The 20090-nt window shown below is 47.7% G+C and overlaps 5 protein-coding genes across 8 annotated transcripts in view; 4 read left to right on the forward strand and 1 right to left on the reverse strand.

The window, feature by feature from the left end:
* LOC105561194 overlaps positions 1-4574 on the reverse strand; it is a 7212-nt gene extending 2638 nt beyond the window's left edge. The window contains exons 1-5 of the mRNA XM_012010961.1: positions 4169-4574; positions 2645-2974; positions 1562-1711; positions 1103-1376; positions 1-53 (exon numbers count right to left, since the gene is read on the reverse strand). Of these exons, the coding sequence (XP_011866351.1) occupies positions 1-53; positions 1103-1283 (234 nt within the window). The 5' untranslated portion in view covers positions 1284-1376; positions 1562-1711; positions 2645-2974; positions 4169-4574. The remainder of the gene's footprint in view (positions 54-1102; positions 1377-1561; positions 1712-2644; positions 2975-4168) is intronic.
* A 252-nt stretch (positions 4575-4826) lies between these two features.
* On the forward strand, positions 4827-10502 carry LOC105561198 (kelch-like ECH-associated protein 1). Of its 2 annotated transcripts, none has more exons than XM_012010968.1 (7): positions 4827-5022; positions 7154-7451; positions 7539-7703; positions 7764-8431; positions 8919-9167; positions 9459-9757; positions 9855-10502. In XM_012010968.1, the coding sequence occupies exons 1-7, from the start codon at positions 5009-5011 to the stop codon at positions 10040-10042; spliced, it is 1881 nt and encodes a 626-aa protein (XP_011866358.1). In that variant the 5' UTR covers positions 4827-5008; the 3' UTR covers positions 10043-10502. The 2 variants fall into 2 exon arrangements, with proteins under 2 accessions (XP_011866358.1, XP_011866359.1); XM_012010969.1 differs by lacking the exon at positions 4827-5022 and adding an exon at positions 6447-6757.
* A 50-nt stretch (positions 10503-10552) lies between these two features.
* Positions 10553-12633, forward strand: LOC105561197. The gene is made up of 6 exons (XM_012010967.1): positions 10553-10882; positions 10965-11112; positions 11277-11525; positions 11603-11845; positions 11973-12137; positions 12362-12633. Exons 1-6 carry the CDS (start codon positions 10828-10830, stop codon positions 12504-12506), a joined length of 1005 nt encoding a protein of 334 aa, XP_011866357.1. The 5' UTR covers positions 10553-10827; the 3' UTR covers positions 12507-12633.
* Positions 12634-12918: 285 nt separating this feature from the next.
* LOC105561196 (glucoside xylosyltransferase 1) lies at positions 12919-14775 on the forward strand. 2 transcript variants are annotated; one of them, XM_012010966.1, is made up of 3 exons: positions 12919-13026; positions 13237-13955; positions 14043-14775. In XM_012010966.1, exons 2-3 carry the CDS (start codon positions 13512-13514, stop codon positions 14700-14702), a joined length of 1104 nt encoding a protein of 367 aa, XP_011866356.1. In that variant the 5' UTR covers positions 12919-13026; positions 13237-13511; the 3' UTR covers positions 14703-14775. The 2 variants fall into 2 exon arrangements, with proteins under 2 accessions (XP_011866356.1, XP_011866355.1); XM_012010965.1 differs by having other exon boundaries at positions 12919-13955.
* A 34-nt stretch (positions 14776-14809) lies between these two features.
* Positions 14810-20090, forward strand: part of LOC105561195 (PDZ domain-containing protein GIPC3) — an 11713-nt gene continuing 6432 nt past the window's right edge. The window contains exon 1 of one of the 2 annotated variants that reach the window (XM_012010962.1): positions 14810-18093. The gene's annotated coding sequence lies outside the window, so the exon portion shown is untranslated. The remainder of the gene's footprint in view (positions 18094-20090) is intronic. The other variant, XM_012010963.1, reaches the window with a different exon arrangement.

Genomic DNA, 20090 nt, shown 5'->3' on the forward strand with positions numbered 1-20090 from the left:
GACACTATGGAACCTGTTCGCGTACTCGACCATGCTCTTGGAAGCGTCCGTACCTGCGTGTACAATCGAATCGCCATTGAGTCGAGATGAATTGAATCAGTGACAGCAGAAAGGGAATGTGTGACTTTGATGGCACTTTGGCCGAAATCGAGCTCACAAATGAATCCTTGCTCTAGCGTCAAACCAATATTCGAAGGAATAAAGGATATACGAGCCAAGACAGGAGGTCTTAGTGTCTAAATGACTTTAACTTTGAAATTTATTGCGACAAATTTACCTCAGCTAGGGTTTGAACCTGGAGACGCCCGCCTAGTGAAAGGGAGGTCCAAGTTCCAACCCTGGCTGAGGTAAATTTTTCGCAATAAATTTAAAAATTGAAATCATTTAGACATTAATATTCTGTCTTGGCTCTCATATGCTTTATTCCTTCGAATTGTGATTTCACGTTAGAGTCTTGCGTATTTTATTGTTCAAACCAAAATGTTTAAAAACACTTTTCTTAATGAAAACTTTCTAGTGGTTTTACCGAGGCCACCAAGAGCTGCTCTCTAAAAATAAATCAGTGCATTATAGTGAATCACAGCGAGTATTCACCGTTTTCAGTGATAATCCACTGATTGACCTTTAGAGAGTACCTTTTGAACTTTCCGTCGTCATTTTGAACCTTTTGCTATTGCGAGACACATAATCGAACATTTGCTGTTATCTTTAAAAGTTATTCATAATTAATAACAGTAAATTAACACAAAATATAATTTTAAAGAGACACATTTATTATTCTCTAAAAGTCAATCAGTGATAATCCACTGATTGACTTTTAGAGAATAATAAATGTGTCCTAAAATGATTATCACTGATTGACTTTTAGAGAATAATAAATGTGTCTCTTTAAAAATATATATTTTTCTTATACTGATTGTGAGCTGCAAAGAGTCAAGAGACACCTTCTCTCTTCAGGACGAAGTGGCATAAAATGTACTGAAGAAGATTCATGTTTTATTTATAAAAAGTTTCTGTTAATTTTCTCAATTATACTATTGTGTCACTTCTTCCAAATCGATTCAATTAATGGATTTCGTTACAATCTGTCGTTCTGTTTCACCTGTCATCACCGCATCTCGCTTAAGAGCCGGTAGAAGAATGTCCTTTGTTATCTCGCCTGTGCCAGCACCGATGCTTATGCACCTCCCGGACATGTTCTCCAGCTCGCACTCGAACTCATCGACGAAATACCCCACGTTGTGCCTCTGTACATTGTCGGGCAAAACGGATGAACTCGCCATGGCTTTAACGAGCCAGAGGATGTACAGGAGAAACACATCCGGCAAGAGAAGTCGCGAGGAGACTTACAGCGCGAGGGTACTCGAAGAAGATCGCTATACGTACAACGATGTAATGAAGAAGTTGGGAAAGGCAGCAACTTATTTTGAGTGGGTACTCTAGTCCCCACTCTCAACCGGTTGAATTGAACCTCCTCGTCCAGATATTTAATCATGAATGGAGAGTGGGAACCAGAGTACCCGCCCAAAAGTTTTACTTTCACGGAAACACGCAGTCTTACGTCAAATCCCGCAATAGCCTGATATATTTAACCCGACTCAAGTTTTGTAGGCGATTAACATATTGTTTGTTTCCTCTGATACGAATGTTGAAAAATATCCCAGACAACACGGTTCAAGTTTCTCTTATCTAAATTGCACTTTGTAGGCACCTATATAAGAAGAATACGATAAAAATGATTGTGGAAATTACACGAACTGTAAGCAATTTCTAAGGAATACTTGAAGGCGAACTGATTGAAGCTGACTCTTTAAGAACTTCTCCCGATGTTTTCTAATTCCATGGATATTCTCTTAAAAAAATGAATTATCTTACTGAACTTAGGTTGATCTTTGTGCTATCTGGAATTCCATTAATTATCAATAGACACCCAGTGAGAAATGATTCGTCGATCGACGTCGAAATGATGTCGAATCGACGAATCATTTCTCACTGGGCAGTGTTGAACTTTTAAGAAACATCATCATTAACATAATTAGTAAAATGATGTACGGAAATGAGCTATATTTCCTGATAAGAAAGAAAAATTGTGTGGGGCAAGAGAGAAGATTAGACTTCTTTCGTAAAAACGTTCTGTAGTCCACTCTCTAAAGACTTACATTCTCAGAAAGAATTTTTATTACTGATACAAAAAATATCCTTGACGCATTTAAATATATCTCACAACCTCATTTAGTATAAAAATAAGACAATTTAAAATTTTAATTCAATAATCCTGATTCTCCTCTATCAAATTAAAAAAGGTCGACTTACTATATTAAGACAAGAGTAACTTGTATAAATCAGGGTTGGAAAGTAACTCGTTAGTTTATATATTCTGGGATTTTGAATAAATTTTCCCTCCATCTTACAACGTACGAAGTTGGCATCACGATATTAGACGAAAGACGATACATACATACTATCATTTTATTCTAGATTTTCGAATTTTTCATTTAAGGTGGCTCCTGCACGAAGGAGCGGTTATTATGGGTGCTTCTGGTGGGGCCCCTTTGATTTATAAAGTCATATGAATTTACCTTATACATCAGCACAACCCCAGGTAGCACATTGTCGCCTATTAGACGTCGTCTTTTTTACGTACATTTTCGTCAGCACTCAAACTGATATAGTCAGTATGACGCCTAAATGACCTTACACTGACGGCAATTTGTCATAGCAAAATGACGTCATCGAATGACGTCAAACTTGCGTCAATATATGACGTAACGTTTCTCAAAAAATGAAAGCAACTATAAAGTAAAGTTTAGTATGAACATTAATATAACACCATAACAACGTTAATTCGAATACTTATTCATTTCGCGACTGTGTTGCGAATAACCGCGGTCGCCCATTCAAGTTTTAACCATTACTCAACGTTGCTTGACCCCGATGACGGTCTAGCGATGATCCTCTGGTTCTAAAGGCCATTCTGCAATTGCGTAAACGTGGTTGTTAGCGGTTGTACAGTGTTGCAAAACAGCTTTTAAACTAGCAGTTCCGCTTGTAAAACAGTTCCTGTTGTAAAAGATGGCTGAACTTGATCTTTCACGACTACAACGATGTAGGACGTAAAAGCAAACCAATCATTCACTTCAATTACGACGTATCTTACTCTATTGTATATTACTTTGATGTACAACACCTACTACTATTTCTACTCCTACAACCCTACAACTACGTTTACGCAATTGTAGAATGGCCTTTAACGCTTCCTTCCCAGATAGCACACTGCATGAATTCACAAAGTATTCTTTAAGTTTTCATTTTTCTGAATTGTAATTCTTTAGGAATTCATAGAAGAATACAATAAGAGTGACAGAGGAAGTTACATGCACCATAAATCGTTTTCCTGACAACTTCTTAAAGTATTCATCTCGAATTCAATAAATGTGAATTTTATGAATTCAAGGGGAATAGTGTTAGAACAAAGAGGATTACAAAATATTTACCCAATGTATGTACACATCTAATATGCAGTAAACACCATTTTATAATTACACCATTACGTCAAATACATGTTATATAAAAGACATATGACGTCTTGGACGAAATATAACGTAAAATAGAGGACAATAAGACCATGTGTGCTACCTGGGACATATAATTGCTCATTTGATGGGTTCTCCTTTTCTTAAAGACTATGTCCACGACGCTAGAACTTGGTCCAAGCTCTCGCATCGTGAACGCAGGCCTTTTACTTCCTCTAGTTCTATAATGGTCGTATAAATTAATATTCAACAAATAGCGTACATTAAAGAATTTTGTTTTTCAGAGGATCAAACTTGGAAATGTAAGAAACCGGTCGGCAGACAAGGGCAATAAATTCGCGACCGACACACGATATACATATGCATCCATCTCTCATGGTCAAAGACTGGTCCACGAAATAAAATTCACCTTGTATATCCTCACGCTAAATAACCTAACGGTTGACGCCGGCGTTCCCGCGGAGGGAAAAATTCAAAAAAAAAAAGAAAAACCCTGTATATCCCTCGGAGAGTCAAAATGCTTCCCGGGTTCCGACGTCGGCCGAGGGAGGGCGGTTTCGTCGGAATTCAGTCATAGACATAGTATACTGCGCGTTCCCTACTTTACTCGCGTAAAAACATATGTATGTACCAACTTTAAACATGGCGAACCAATCGGACGCTGTATACCGCGGGTATACGAATTCCAGACTCTGATCAGAGGGTCTCTGGAATTCAGCCGCTCCGGTCGCTCCGAAAAATCGCCGAGTTTTCGCCTCGCCAGGAATCCCCGTATCTCGCGCCGAGTATTCGCCCCGATATCCACCCGAGCGCGAGCGACGCACGACGACAATCCCGCGGAGTTAGGGCGATTTTGAATCCAGAGATGACGCGACGATGCCTTATCTCTTTCACGCGCGAGAGCCCGTCGCTCCGCCACGATGAGCAGCCCACTTCTTTTTTTTTCTTTCTTTCTACCGATTAATACCATTTGTTCCTCTGGAAGTGCAGGGTCGCGCTCATCCCCCTCACCCCCTCCCTGCCCTTCTCTCCGGAGCTGTTTCGTTATCGCGGACTGCTCGCGAGGAGTATCGCGCCGTAATTAATCGACGAGTATCCCGCCGCGGGTGGACCGATTAAATCCGCCACGCCGTCGCCGGATGCGGAACAGCTGACTCGCGCCGAGCGGTGCGCGCGGTGCGCGCGGCGGAGTACCGTTCGCTCGCGATTACGCGCGAAAAGAGCGCGCGTCGGCTCGCCCGCCGAGCGGCGCGGGATGGAATTTGCAAGTCATTCGAGTCATCTACGGTCACGATTGCTGTTTCACGGTCGGTCCGTCCTGCGCGCGGAGCGGACGGGGACGCGCGCTCGCGCGGGATCCCTCCCTCGAATTGTTACACCTGGGCCGGGATGGGGAGGACGAACGTGCCGTCGCCGTCGCTGACGTTCCTGTGAAATCGAGACGGTGACCGCCCCGGGGGAGCAAAGCCTCGGAGATGCCAAGGCCGAGGTATACTCGCGTCTCGGACGCCGCGCTCGCTCGCGACCCCGCGAGGGGTACGGCCGGGAGGAGACGCGTATTTTTCCGTAGGGAGAAACGGGAGAGGAAGAACGTTCCTCTTACTCGCGACTCTCCCTCGCCGCGGAGAGCGTTAAGTTGTAAAATCTACGGCCGGAACGGGAGATCCCGCGCCCGTCGTGCACGCCAGACGTACCGACGGGAGATACGGCTCGCCCGAGAGTCTCGCGGACGCGAAAGAGACACGGGGCGATCGGTTCTTCAATTCGTTCGAGGGAGAGACGTGTGCGCGTATTGCGTTTCTCGCGGAAAAGTTGCGAGTCGATCGGCCACACGTACGGCTTTTGGCCGCTCGACTTTCAACCCTTCTGCGAGAGCAGAATCTTCGCGTACGCTTCTCCTTCGAATGAATTCGAGGGTCTTCCCGAGAGAGAGATAGAGAGAGAGAGAGAGAGAGACACGTTTTCGAAGTGAAATAAAAAAATTCGACGCTTCCGCGTTAATCCAAAGAGATCCATTCTTCAATATCTCCTATAAAGACGTTTCTATTATTAGCGTTGTGTAACGTTTAAATAACGGTTGAATTTACATATCGCTGTGCGTTCTCTGCTGTAGTTTCCAACTTCTCGTCTCGACCTTAAATTTTCCCCGACGATAGAAGTCTCTCTCCGTTTCGAGCTGGGAGTCAATTCTGCGTCTTCCCAGTGATTTAAACGATCATCTCGAAAAACAACCTTTTAAAAAAAAAAACTTGGAGCTGCTAAACCGCTGAAATATATAATATTCTCCGTCCACCCTGCAGTGATAAATGATTCGTCGAATCGACAGCACCGACATCGCCGAATTGACGTCGATTCGACATCGTTTCGACATCGATCGGCGAGTCATTTCTCGCCGGGCTACAATTACACGGTGAAAACGCTAAGAGTGTGAGCGGCTTTGTCTCTTTCCACGGGGACACGGCTCCATTCTACGCAGCGTTGTTTACGTTGTTTATATGATTCGGTGCCCAGTCGATCGGGACCGCGGTTTCCCTAATGAAGATTCCGCGTCGGGGAGATCCCGGCGGGGGGGGGGGGGCCCGCTCGAGATCCGCGCGTTCTTCTCGCGGCCGCGACTTCGCGGAGCGGAACGAGCTCGAGCGGGACCGGCGATCAGAGCCAGTCGCGCGTCCTCGCCGTATTTATTACCGAGTCACCGTCAGGGCCGCGCTGAATTGCCGAGTCGAGCGTCGGCCGGCCGCTATCAGCGGCGCGGACAAAGGTACACCGGCGGTATCTACGGTACAAATCGTGACGAAGCGATCTCGCGCTTTCGCGCCGCCGGCGACGGCGGCGCGGCGCGGCGGAGCGACGGGCGGAGCGGAGCGCGCGGAGCTACGGCCGCCGCGGCGTGTGACAGTCGCGTTCGACGGGAGAGAGAGAGAGAGAGAGAGAGAGTCTTGCCACCCGCGCCGCGCGGATCCGAGGCTCGTGCGGCCGGCCAGACACGTGCGTATGCAAATCGTGGCGACGCGAGTCCATTCCGCTCGGCCGCACGGCGACGCCTGGTGACGCCGCATCTATCGGTGGCCGCGGCGCGCGGAGGATGCCTGCGTCATCGTGTATCGTCGGCGAGATCGAAACATGATCGCGCCGCCTCACCGTCCGCCTCCGTCTCGCTTCCGCGCCCAGTGACTCTCCCCGACGCGAAGTAGAATTGCCCTGGCGAGAGGCTGGCAGGCTGGGTAAGTGCCATGCGTATGCTAGCGCGCGCGCGCGCGCGCGACGGCGACGGCGAGGGCGAATCTCGTCGCTGGAAACGTCCCGCGGTCACGTGCGACGCCTCCGCGACACCATGCGTGACTCGCGTCCCCGCGATTACGCCGTTGTTATTGTCGCGCGCCGCTCTCGCGCCCGCGCGGGTTTCCCCGGTGCGCGAGGACACGTCCCCCGGGGGACGAGCGACGACGGGCCGCCCCCCTCGCGATAATCCGAGTTCCGAGAAGGAAGGTCCGTCGGAGTGCGCGAGTGCGAACGCGCGCGCGCGCGAGAGAGAGAGAGCGCTTACTCGCCGCGCGATGACGCGAACGTATGTAAATATCTAAAGGCGCAATTCCCGCGCGTGTGCCCCGCTTTTGCAGCTCCACTTTAATGGATGGAGAGAAAGATTGCCGGCGGAAGAAAGAGGCTCGGGGCGACGCCGCTGCCCCGCTCGCGCCGCCCGAGGAGACGGACTGGCAGGGTATGCTCAACTCGGAGCGGCATCGGGGTGACCTCGGAGACATGACGTTCTGCATGGCCAACTACCTCAAGGAGGCCATGAAGATGATGTTCATGATGCGCAGCCATCACATGCTGACCGACGTGATACTGGAGGTCGGCAGCGAGGTGTTCCACGCGCACAAAGTTATTTTAGCAGCAGCTAGTCCCTACTTTAAGGTAAGCTCGACGCTTGTCCGCTTCGCCGAGGTGATCGCGCCCGAACGGGATCGACGGGGTTGTGTTGATCGGCCTTGAAATTTCCAGGCAATGTTCACTGGAGGACTGAAGGAGTGCGAGATGACGAGGGTGAAGCTCCAGGGCGTCTGTCCAAGCACGATGGCTCGGTTAATGTACTTCATGTATACTGGTCAAATAAATGTCACTGAGATTACCGTGTGTTCGCTGCTGTCGGCAGCTACCATGTTCCAAGTACGTAAACGACTTTGGGAGAAAAGTAACGTGTTTTGACAAACGTGTGTTCCGACGCAGGTCAGCAATGTGATAGAGGCGTGCAGTGTCTTCCTCGAGAGGCAACTCGACCCGACGAACGCGATTGGAATCGCCAACTTCGCCGAGCAGCACGCCTGCCAAGATCTGTACCACAAGGCGAATCAGTTCATCGTACAGCACTTCAACCAGATATGCCAGGAGGAGGAGTTCCTGCAGCTGTCCGCTCTGCAGTTGGTGACGCTCATACGGAAGGACGAGCTGAACGTGCAGGAGGAAAGGGAGGTTTACAACGCCGTGCTCAAGTGGGTCAAGTACAACGAGGAGGCGAGGCGGCCCAAGATGGAGCACATACTGCACGCGGTGCGCTGCCAGTACCTCACGCCGAATTTTCTGCGGGAGCAGATGAAGAACTGCGACGTGCTGAAGAAGGTGCCGGCGTGTCGCGAGTATCTCGCGCAGATCTTCAAGGATCTGACGTTGCACAAGAAGCCGGTTGTGAAGGAGCGCACGCCCAACACGCGGCGGGTGATATACATCGCCGGTGGTTTCTTCAAGCACTCGCTCGACGTTCTCGAGGGCTACAACGCCGACGACAAGACGTGGACGCAGCACGCCAAGCTCATCGTCCCCAGATCCGGTCTGGGCGGTGCGTTCCTCAAGGGCATGTTCTACGCGGTCGGCGGCAGGCACAATTCTCCGGGAAGCAGGTTAGCACTTGGACGTCAATCGTACTCGACGTTTCGGAGCTGCATATAGTAATACAGGGTGTTTGGAAACTCGCAAAAATTCCCAAGGAACTTTTTCTACCTGACAAAAATGACGGGATTCTAAGGGAGTTTCGTTGAACCTCGGGGACTTTTTTTTTTTGTTAAGATTGTGTCTCGCGAAAAGCAAAGTGCTAGATTTTGATGTCGAAGAGCGCCACGTAAGTTTCGCAATTTGTTTAGATATTTAGTTTCGTTTCTTTTAGTGAAATTTGCTTTATAATTTTCACGTGACATCACAACTGTGATTCTGTTTTCCTATTGTATTTTTTAGAAGCAGGAGATATTCCAAAGTTTTTGTAATAAATACTTCACACTATATTAAATATCAGGCAGTGTGAAAAATTGACAGACTGCTCTCCGCAAATAAAGCTCAAATTCAAGAAGTAGCTTTGAAACGTGTCTTAAAGAATCGCATGACTTTTCTTAGGTATGACAGCGACTGGGTCGACAGGTACAACCCCATGACGGATCAGTGGCGACCGTGCAGCCCGATGTCGGTACCGAGGAACAGGGTCGGGGTCGCCGTTATGGATGGTCTGTTGTACGCCGTGGGCGGCAACGCGGACGCTGAGTACCATAGTAGCGTCGAGTGCTTTGACCCGGATCAAGACACGTGGACCAGTGTGAAATGCATGCATATCAAGAGAATAGGCGTAGGAGTAGCGGTAGTGAATAGGTACCGCTCGCCAACCGACACTCATTAAACGATAAAGATGTTAATCAAGCAAGTGACTTATGAAAATAGATGACTTAATTGAAATTTCAAATTAAATAATATTTAGCTATGGCATCAGTAATTTGATTGTCGAGACAAACTAGAGTAATCTATCACGGAATATTAGTTCCTCTTAAATATTAATAGCAACTTTTCGTTTTAATTTTAAAACAATGGTTTCCACGTATTCGTTTAAAGAGCTGCGCGTAATATGTTAAATCTATTTGTAACAAGTGCGATCGTTCCTGGCAGATTGCTGTACGCGATCGGTGGCTTCGACGGCAAGGACCGGCTCTCTTCGGTGGAGTGTTACCATCCCGAGAACGACGAGTGGACGATGGTGTCGTCTATGACGTGCAGTCGCTCGGGCGCCGGGGTGGCCAGCCTGAGCCAGTATATATACGTTGTAGGCGGATACGACGGGAACTCGCAGTTGAACACGGTGGAAAGATACGACACGGAGCGCGACGTGTGGGAGAGCATGAGCAGCATTACTGTAGCCCGCAGTGCTCTCAGCGTTACCATCCTTGACGGCAAACTATACGCAATGGGTAAAGGATTTTTGTCCAAAAGAAAAAAAGTAAAGCTGTTTCTTTTTTAGAGAAGCATGGTGTAAAAATGACTTACACACGGCTCCTTTCTTTCTAGGTGGATACGACGGTACGACGTTTTCGAATATAGTAGAAATTTACGATCCGGTCCAGGACCAGTGGACCCAAGGTGTGCCTATGACATCGGGGAGATCCGGCCACGCTAGCGCGGTGTCCTATTATCAGTGTCCTATACACTGCGATCATTTGGATTATAATATCTCGCTGGAGAAACCGCCTTCGTGATACACGGAACTGATACTCTTTTTAGGCGACATTCGTAAGCAAGGATAGTCAAATTTTTTTTCATTCTCGAGCCGAAATGGAACCGCAAGATAGGGTGGTGTAAAGGTTCCTTAAAAGTGAACTGTGCGAGAGGGGTGACGAATGTACAGTTATCCTCCGATCGCGCCCGTGGACTGAATTGAAAAGTGTATTACGCAATACGTAGACGACAGGCGACGCGTCGTCTACCCGGACCACATTCGGTCGGCTAGAGATTCGCGGCTAGCCGACGGAAAACGCTTTCTCGACAAAGCGAGGTAACTTTGGTTATCTCGCGGTTTATCGAAGGACCAATTTATCTTATTCATTAGGATAAATGCGACTGTGCTACATTTTATAGCTTTATCGCTTATTAATGTATAGAGAAATAATATATAATGTACATATTCTCATATCGTAAGAAAATTATTTTCAAAGAAAATGCAAAGGTGTTTTTCTTGGTTCAACGTCTAGCTATCGTATAAATATTCAATCGCTGTTTTTCGTAACGTTGTTGCCATCGTCGTAACTTCTACCGATTCACCTTATTACAATTTTTTCATTTACGCACGTTAACAACGACCTGAACTTATCTAAATGCAATACTTTTGCGGAAAGTTTATGCGAGCGATGCTTGCGTGTTTAAAATGGACGTTTAGAGGCAAAGACACAGCGGACAAATTCCTGCGACGTTAAAGTAGTCGAATTTTTATAAAACAGACCCTGCGTTTCATGCGTCACTCTTCCATAGATATCTTTGTAATGAAATGGCACATACGGAATGCAACAAGTACGTCACGTGTCCCATGTGCAAAGGAGCAGGTAGGGATCAGCCGATTGCGAAATCTTTCAATGCGAGCGCCGATATTTATTTCCTGATAAAAACTATCTTGAAAAAAAAAAGGTAAGTCCACCACGCGCACGACGATGGAAATGGCTTGCTTATCTATTCAGCATGAGAATGCAAATTCACAAGTTGCAAAAACGCAATTTATCGAAGCAACATGTTCCGGAGCTTCAGGAGACCTGCGTTTTCCCACGTTATCCGACAGGTACGTCGTGCACGTGCAACTTCTTGACGCACTTTACTAAAATTTCAACGTTACCCGAATTAAAGACTCGGGCGAGTCATAAATAGACAATATATATATAAATGAATAACAAACGTTGAATATATTCATATACATTTAAACATGGATGTGATATTTTCGTGTAGCAAACTTCCGAAGGATGTTAATCCCGCGGCCAATTACGGGGACCATGCGTCTATCTTGGAGGGCGATTGCGCGGAAGCGCCAGAGGATCTCGCGAGTCCGCAGGAAACTTTGAAGCACGCCATGCAGATCTTGAGGCAGGAGCAGTGGCAGAGCAGCGTGTCGGCCCTAATAAAGCTAACGAACGTCTCGAGGATTCAACCGGAATTGCTGGACGCCAATATGCCTCGCATATACCGAGCCTTGTGCAGGTCACTCGAGCGTCTCCGCTCGCATCTCTTTAGACATACGTTCGCTCGCTGCGAAATGAAACGTCGTTATATTGCAGTTTGCTGCGAAACACGAGGCCGTACGTCGTTAGAACTGTCTGCCAGGTAGCGACGGAGTTGTACAGGACGGTCCAGTGTACGCAGAGGCCGGAATTCGACGAACTCGCGTCCGCGTTGCTCCTGAAGAGCACGCACACGAACAAGGGGATCCGGAGCGACGCTCAACGTGCCTTGGACTCCATGGTGACGCATCTGCCTCCCGCAACTTGTATTCGGATATTGACGAGCGAACACGGTGCTAGGTGAACGGACTTTACTTTGTCTTTAAGCCGACGATTACATTGTTACATAATCTGTTATGATTAATGATTTCTTGTCGTTACGAGTCAGCTTCGTATGTATTTTTGAACGCTGTGTTTCTATCTACAGCCACAAGAATCCGTTGATACGAGCGACCGTGAGCCGATTGCTCTATAATATTATTAATATCATTCGAGTGGAATGTTTATTGTCAAATCCAAATTTCAAAGATTCCCGCCGGAAGGTATTCACAATGTGCGCTAAATTTCTTCTCGATGGCAATAACGAAACGAGGTACTCTTCCCTTTATCGAGATTATGACAACAACTTATATACATCTTTTGTTCTTTCGAAATCATTTATTACGTTTTCGTAAAGAAAATAATTTCTTGATAAAGATGTTTGTCTTTGAGCAATAATACAAGTTGAAAATTTTCAAAACTAGCTTATAATAAATCGAGGATTCTCGCTTAAATAACAGGACAGACATGTGATGAACGTGAGTTTGTTAATTGTAGGAATGATGCAAAAAAGACATTAAAAGCGTTGATGGGCCATCCCGACTTCGATACCTTATTTTACCAGGATGTAGACTGGAAGATTATTAATAGTATTGAAAAGCAACTAGTGTCTCTGAAGTACAGTCAGATTCATAGCGTGTAACATCATTTGTTATCGTTATGTACGAAAAATGTGATGATATTGTGTGTCCAGTTTTTAAATACTGTCCAAATAATAAAACACATTGGTGACACTTACAACATTAAGTCAATTAGGAACATTATTTCTTTCATATTAATATAATTATTAATTTACTAATATTAAATGATAAATAACCAATTGAGCAATTGCTTAGAAAATGGAAGACAGAATTGATAATGCGTAATAAGAATCCGGTGAACGAATGAATGGAAATCGCAGTTCTCAGAATTTTAATGAGCTAGTGCCAACTCTTTCCTAATTATACTTTCTCGATACTTTGCTAAATTTGTTAAAAAATTGAAAATGAAATTTTTCCACAAAATTTCAGAATTATCCACGGTTGATAATGTTGCTGTTTACTTTACCGATTACTAAATTATCGACGTCGCTCAGCACAGCTGTAGTTACCGCCGTCGAGGAACTTTTTGCACATAAATGTAAATTCTGAAAAATCGGCAAAGAATCAGGAGAATATAATAAGGTAAGAGGTGGCACTGACCACATTGCTAAGAGTTCACTGTTACTACAAGAGTTGCTAAGAATTTAAATTCAAAATGCTCAAAGTGGAAAATGAAAACTAACATCTACGAATGCTTCAATAATTGTATGTTTTCGTTATACGCGCATATCGCTTGAATCACATTCCGCATACTTAGTGTATTCGAATTGTCACAAACGCTCCTTGCGGCAGATCGATGGTCCGCATCAGTCGCGTCAGCGACAATCAGCGTCTCCGTGTTTATGACACTTGGCGCGGAGGTTATACCGTAAATATGGCGCTCGCCATTACTTGAGACGCGAGACGCAACGTCAACGACGCGACATCGGGCGCCCCGGCTGTGTTCGACGACGTCGCGGTTCATCGTCGGCCCCCAGGCGGAGGGTCCAAAATGCCGTCAGGCCACTGCCGACCTCGCGCATCGTCCATGCCGCAGCTCCGTTCGGTTTGAGGTAGAACGCGACGCGATGAAGTCCGTATACAAGTTGTTCCTGCTGTGCCTTATCCTCGCCGCGCTGATAATACTGCTCAACGTGACCACTAACTTCTCCAACAAGCTGTACGACCAGCCGCCCGCGAGCAGGGAGCGCCTGGCGCTCGCGAGGAAGTCCCCGGGAGGCGCGTCCGTGGGCGAGGTGACGATATGCGTGGTGGTGTGCGGGGACAGGCTGTACGAGGCCCTGACCATGCTCAAGTCGGCGCTGGTCTTCGCCGGCAGGCCGCTGCAGTTCGTCATACTGGCGGAGCAGAATCTGATACCGGCCTTCAGCGAGAAGCTGTCGGAGTGGCGGCTGATATCCAATAAGACCTTCGACTTCCTGGTGCGGCCCATCACCTTCCCGGACGGCAGCGACGTGGCCATGTGGAAGAAGCTGTTCAAGCCCTGCGCGGCGCAACGGCTCTTCCTACCGGTAAGCGGAGGCCCAGCTTGACGATTCGGTTCGAGATGTTTGTTTGTTTGTTTGCGAGAGTTAGATTTACAGGATTTACGTTTACAGACCGTACTGAACGACACGGACGCGGTGCTCTACGTGGACACGGACACCCTGTTCCTGGCGCCGCCCGAGAGGGTCTGGGACGAGTTCAAGAAGATGAACTCCAGCCAGCTGGCGGCGCTCAGTCCAGAACACGAGGATCCCAACACCGGCTGGTACAATCGATTCGCCAAGCACCCGTATTACGGCAAGCTGGGCGTCAATTCCGGCGTGATGTTGATGAACCTGACGAGAATGCGGGAGTTCCACTGGACCGACTACGTGATCCCCATTCACAAGGAGTACAGACTGAAGATAACCTGGGGCGACCAGGACATCATCAACATAATATTCCACTATCATCCGGAGAAGCTGTACGTGTACTCGTGCCGGTACAACTACAGGCCGGACCATTGCATGTACATGTCGGTGTGCGCGGAGGCGGAGAGGGAGGGCGCTCTGGTGTTGCACGGCTCCCGCGGCACGTTCCACTCGCAGAAGCAGCCGCCCTTCAAGGCCGTGTACCGGGCCATGCAGGAGTACCAGCTCAACACGGACCCGTACGACGAGCTGCTCGTGCCGATGCGCAATTACCTGGCGATGGAGGACAAGTCCAACTGCGGCCGCGTCTCCAAGGTGTTCATCATCCAGCCGGAGCTGCATCTGGCTGCCCGAAACTTCTAAAACCTTTTACTCGAAATTACGGGCTCGCTTTTTCGTCCCTTATATCCTTTTATAAAACTTTTAGATGCTCGTTTCGTTCATCGATATGGTTGTATGCAGATATACATTGAAACGATAACGAATAGGGTGTAAGCATTCGCGAAGTCACTTTCGGCCGTAATATTATCTGCGTTCTTCCCGTCTCGGAATTCTCATGAGCGATTTTAGACCCTAAAATACTTAAATATTATACATAAATACTTATATAAATATATATATATACACTTATGTACATATCTTAACACATTATGGACTGGTATACTTAAAGAAACTAAAGCATAAGGAGCCAACGTGATGCGTACAAGCATCCTGCTTCGTTACATGTTTATGAGACTACGTTACTGTTGTTACGTAATGCATAAAAAGAAACGACGAGTACAAATTACACCGTTGTTCGATTGTCTACGTTCGCGGGCAACTGTACGAATTTGTGCGACCTGTCCACAATGTGTTAAGTCGAAGAGTCTAGACTCGAGATTCCGCGAGCGTTACGTCGCGCGCAAATTAGAGACTATAAACGTGTTAATTCCAAGCGATTCTATATAGACTGAACTTTTTCTATAGTGCATTTGAGTTTTTTTGTTGACAAGTGCGCTATGTTGTTACTGTTTGTGCGAGGTGCGGTGCGTTGTTATGCATTTTTTTTTATTCGATACCTTTGGACAATACTCGAGCGGTGCTGGGCGATCGGCGCTTATTTCTGGAGTACTCGGCCCTTGGACAAGATGTTATCTCTCGCGACACGTTGGATACACTCGACGAAAGATGCCACCATCTTTCTTGATGCTCGAGACTTCTTAGAGACTATGTTAATAATGATAGAATGGCCCTATTCTGTTTACACGGGCCCCACACGTGCAATCATTCGGAGATGAGCTTTGGTCGCGACTACTTTGAAAGTGACACGTCCGGCGAAAGTCTCTCTAAAATCGGAGAAGAAATCGGTCTCTTTTTATCTGTACGAAAAGATATATTGGCGTATACTTTTTTTTCCTCTCAAAATAAGTGTGTCTCGGTTTATCGAGACGGTAACTGATAATTGGTAGGTATGGGTATATGAATTTTAGCGTTATGTGATGTATAATGAATTGATATCCCGGCGAGAGTGTTCACGTTTTTACAATTTTTCTCATCGATCTTTTGTACGGTTTTGTACGATACGCATTTTGCATCGATACGATGCCATTTGTGATACTTTTCTTACAGGTATTGTACAATGAAGCTTGAATAAAAGCTCTGTCTAAGTACACGAGAGTTCGCCAATATGCATTTGATGCGCGCGATTAACGATAATTTACTTCGATAACAGCGTACTTTTACATACTAGCGCACTGCGACACGATGTACCAGGAAGCTTGGGCTACTTTTTATTTCGCTCGTGCAATTAAGTTGCTCATTAAAAACTCGTTAGAGCGAACGAACGTGCCGTGTATACCGGATCGATGGAAAGGATGGAGAATTTCTTCTCGGGTACACAATAGTTTTATTGGGGAAAATGATGAAGAAAAAAAAATTAATTTTTACTCCCTCAGGTGCGATCCTTTTCTTTTTCAGGCAAATTTTTTTCGCTGAAAGGACTCGCGATAGCGCGCGGTTCGCACCTCATTGTTAGCATTATGACGCAGCGACGAACAACCAGGCGGGCACGCTCCGAGGGGGGGTCGGCCGACGCGAGAAGGGGCCCAGCGCGATCAGTCCTCTCGCCGCTGCTTTCCGGTCACGGTGGCACGCGAGCTCGTGAAATCGGCCTCGCGCGATTTTCACCCGCTAGACACGTAATGTTCTCCCGAGGGAAGTGCCCTCCGTGTTAGGCTAATCGGAGGAAACAGGTGGAACCCGTTCGACTTCACTGTCCACCTCGGGGGGGAGGGCAGGGCAGGGTTCCCGGCGATATATATTTTTTTTTCCGGACGTGTGCCGTAGAGCTGCACAAATATGTGAGAAGGAGAACCTTAAGGTATACAAAGAATCGTACGCGAATCGCTCGTGCCTGAAAGGATGACTTTGTTCGAGGATCAAACGAACCGCGAGTATCCTCGAATGGCAGACGAGTCGAGGCGATCGTACAAGGTCGAGATTTTGTTTTCTTTGAAAGAAATGGCAAGAAAGTGCCCTTTTAATAACTGACTTGTTTCCGTGTCTCCAGAAAGGAGGATTTCGGAGTAGACTCCTCTCCGAAATAAATCAATTCGATTTAGGGCGACTTGGTGGAACGAATGAACTGGTCACAGCTGACAAGAGTGTACAGCCAGGCCGCGATCAAGTATTGCGGTTTCTTTTTATTTTAATTGCAAAGCTCGCCGTTCAGAACGCGATGTAAAAACGAGCGCGATGCGTTTAGCGCTAGGAGTCTCGCAGAAAGGCGCCGGTTATTTTTATTGCGTTTTCACGGGTAATATACTGGTGCCCGCTCGGCAACGTAGCTGAATGGCGAGTGCGAAGGAGGGAATTCGCTTTTCACGCGCTACTAAGCACGTTTCGTGTCAGGAAGGCCCGTTCGTCGATATCAATTCGCGGTGAGGAGTCTGATCGATGTTGCCGACGAATAAGATATCGATTTACAAATGCCCTCGTCTGCGAAATGAGATGCAGGATATACGTCTTTATTCCTCCAGGTCGTCTGTTCGATTTTCCCATCGGTCACAAACGAGAGCTCGAACTTTCCTCCTCAAATTCTCGCCGCAAAGATCGACGTAACGGGCGAAGAAATTAAACGACCCAAGGTCCAACTTCGCCATCCGCGGTGCGATATACCCGATCAATCTCCACTTCATCCTTTTAAATCGTCCGCGTTATTTCCGAGTGTTTAATTGCAAACGGGAGCTCGCACTTCTTCTTCGAATCCTCGTCGTGAGAATCGACGTGACGAGAGAGAGGCTCGGGCCAAGATGCAATTTCGGCCCTCGATTTCCCCCGAGATAAATTCCCGTTCAGCTTCTTTCCTTCGCGCGCGCGGTTCCCGCGGGGGACGGTCGAGAATCGATCGCGGTCGATCCTCGATTCGCGAGGCGTCCCGGACTCGCGGCGCGAATTGCGGCGCGAATCTCGCTCGCGCCCGTATTGCGATAAGGATCGAGCGGGCGAGCGAGGCGATAACGGGTAAACGATAACGGGGCGGACGAGTGGAAAGAAAGGGGTATTTGGGTCCCGGTGGCTGGCAGTTGCGGCGACGCACGCGTCGCGGCCGATCGCTGGCTCCATCGCCGCTCCGTCCTCGTCCTCGTCGTCGTCGTCGTCTACGACTCTATAACGTGCTCGCCTGGACAGGCGCGCACTCCCTCGCGTCGTCGCAACGTGAAAAATCCCACACGGATACGCGGACACGGACAGGTGCGCGCGTGGCGAGGAAGAGGTGAGAGGCCGGTCTTCTCGGTTGCGCGTTCCGGACGGGCGTTGCGTGTTATTTGTACTCGCCGGCGTGTACTCGCTCGTAACGTTACGGTATTGACGCGTATATATATACCGCTGTACAGGGTGTCCCGAAAACCGCCGACGAGCTTCGGCCGGAGAGTTGTAGAAAAGAAAAAAAGAAAAAAAAGAGCGGAACGAAAAGAGCTACTTTCGCCGCGCCTTACATCCCGATTAGTCCCGATATCCGCGCGAAACCTGTTGCGCTATCACGCTCGTCTGTCGCGACGGTTCTCAGGACGCGAAACGAGGAATTACCGTTGCGTAATTACCTGCCGCTCGACTCTCGCGACGTCAGTCCCGTTTATCTCCGCGCCGTTTTGCCGCTAATTGCAGGCGCGATAAGCGGCGGTTTATTGAGTAAGCATCGACCCGGACGATCGAAACAATTAACCTCGGGGAAGAAAGAGGAGGAGAGAGTTGTCCCCCAGCTGGTGCCGGTGCACCGTGGAATAAATGTCAAACGTTTAGGGACCCGGTAAAGCACTCTGGTACGCCCGTCTCGCCACGGAGCGAATGTAAATTCGCCGTGCGCTGCTAATTAGCCGGCGGAGCGAGGCGAGATTTAATGAAGGAAAAGAACTCTCGCGCGCGTTTATTCCATTTTTTTTCATCTCTAACCGTCGATTCGCGTCGCGAATTTCGCAATTTCTAATCACGTGGCTGCCGGCGCACGCCGGCGATTAAATGGCGAGCGAGCTCGACGGGGATCACGACGCGATCTCCTTCTGGACTCGATCGGGATGATTGACCGCAATCGGAGACAATTGGAATGACGATATTGCGCCGTCGTTGACAATTTGCATTGTCGTAGGAGAGAATGGTCGTTTACGAAATCCGCGATAGCTTAGTCAGAGATTGCGACGCGACCAGCCAACGACCCGCAAGTCGAGTCTCGCCCGCGTGGCGTTTGTGCAGAAGCGACCTGCTATCGTAGATTTTTACGTAGAATTTATTTGAAGTCACTGTAAAGAATTTATTGCGGAAAACACCAGGGACTCGACCACGAATCTTTTCTTCTAGCGTGAACTCGTGAAAGGTGAAAAATTTCGTGAACGAGTTCAATATTCGTCACTGAAGTTTTTCACTTTTCACGACTTCACGCTGGAGCAAACCAAATTCACGATCAAACCCCAGGGTTTGAATCTGAACCTCCCCCAATCCGTGACGGGTGTCTTTACCAGTTCGACTACCGAGGCTGTTTTTCTCTTTCTGGAAAGAAAGACTCAAGGAAGTAACAAGGCGCTGTCGTGAAACTTGAGTGAATTCTTGACTCTTAATACGATAAGAGATTGTCGCGTCGTCGCAAATGTGTTCATTTCTCGCGCATGCTGCGGTTATCGAAATCGGATTAATCGAAATCGGACCGGTTCGAGTTCTCGCTCGCCGCTATTTACGGCCGGAAGAAAGCGCGCGCTGAGATAACGTGAACAACGATTGCGTCACGTTGGGATATGAAATTAAAATTTGAGTATAAATAACGAAAGACCGTTCGCGAATGACGCAGACGGTTTTGCCATAATTTCCCTGCCGTGCTATCCTCATTGCGTAACGCAAGAGCGACGTTTTTCCAACGCAGTCGCGTGACGGCAGACACAGTCGCGCGGCTTTTGCCGATGGTTCAGATGAGCGCGTGCGATGAAATATTACGGACTGATGAAAACGACAGATAGAATTAGAAGGGGAATGCAATATTTTTTCAACTCGGCGTGACACGACAAACGTCGGGCTCGATTGTATTATTGCTCGGAACCTCGGAATCCCGCGGTTTCCAAGTAGCGAGACTGACGTTACTTGTCCACTTTAAACGGCGTTGAAATGACGACAAGTAATATTAGCTCGCTAGCTGAGTTTATCTCAAATTCTCAGACAGCTGGCTTTACTTGCCGTCGCATTAACCGACGTTAAATGACGAAAAACAATGTTAACTCGCTAGCTGAG

The sequence above is a fragment of the Vollenhovia emeryi genome, unplaced genomic scaffold (assembly GCF_000949405.1).
Source record: "Vollenhovia emeryi isolate VEMERY1.0 unplaced genomic scaffold, V.emery_V1.0 DF939210.1, whole genome shotgun sequence".
NCBI classification, from domain to species: Eukaryota; Metazoa; Arthropoda; class Insecta; order Hymenoptera; family Formicidae; genus Vollenhovia; species Vollenhovia emeryi.

Excerpts from the sequence above, each read along its gene's own strand:
- LOC105561198 (XM_012010968.1), top strand. Across the intron at positions 8,432-8,918 it reads CACAATTCTCCGGGAAGCAG|GTATGACAGCGACTGGGTCG; the intron begins GTTAGCACTTGG and ends GACTTTTCTTAG. Across the intron at positions 9,168-9,458 it reads GGAGTAGCGGTAGTGAATAG|ATTGCTGTACGCGATCGGTG; the intron begins GTACCGCTCGCC and ends CGTTCCTGGCAG.
- LOC105561197 (XM_012010967.1), top strand. The coding sequence starts at position 10,828 with ATGGCACATACGGAATGCAACAAGTACGTCACGTGTCCCATGTGCAAA. Across the intron at positions 11,526-11,602 it reads ATATACCGAGCCTTGTGCAG|TTTGCTGCGAAACACGAGGC; the intron begins GTCACTCGAGCG and ends GTTATATTGCAG. Across the intron at positions 12,138-12,361 it reads GATGGCAATAACGAAACGAG|GAATGATGCAAAAAAGACAT; the intron begins GTACTCTTCCCT and ends TGTTAATTGTAG.
- LOC105561196 (XM_012010965.1), top strand. The coding sequence starts at position 13,512 with ATGAAGTCCGTATACAAGTTGTTCCTGCTGTGCCTTATCCTCGCCGCG. Across the intron at positions 13,956-14,042 it reads CGCAACGGCTCTTCCTACCG|ACCGTACTGAACGACACGGA; the intron begins GTAAGCGGAGGC and ends TTACGTTTACAG.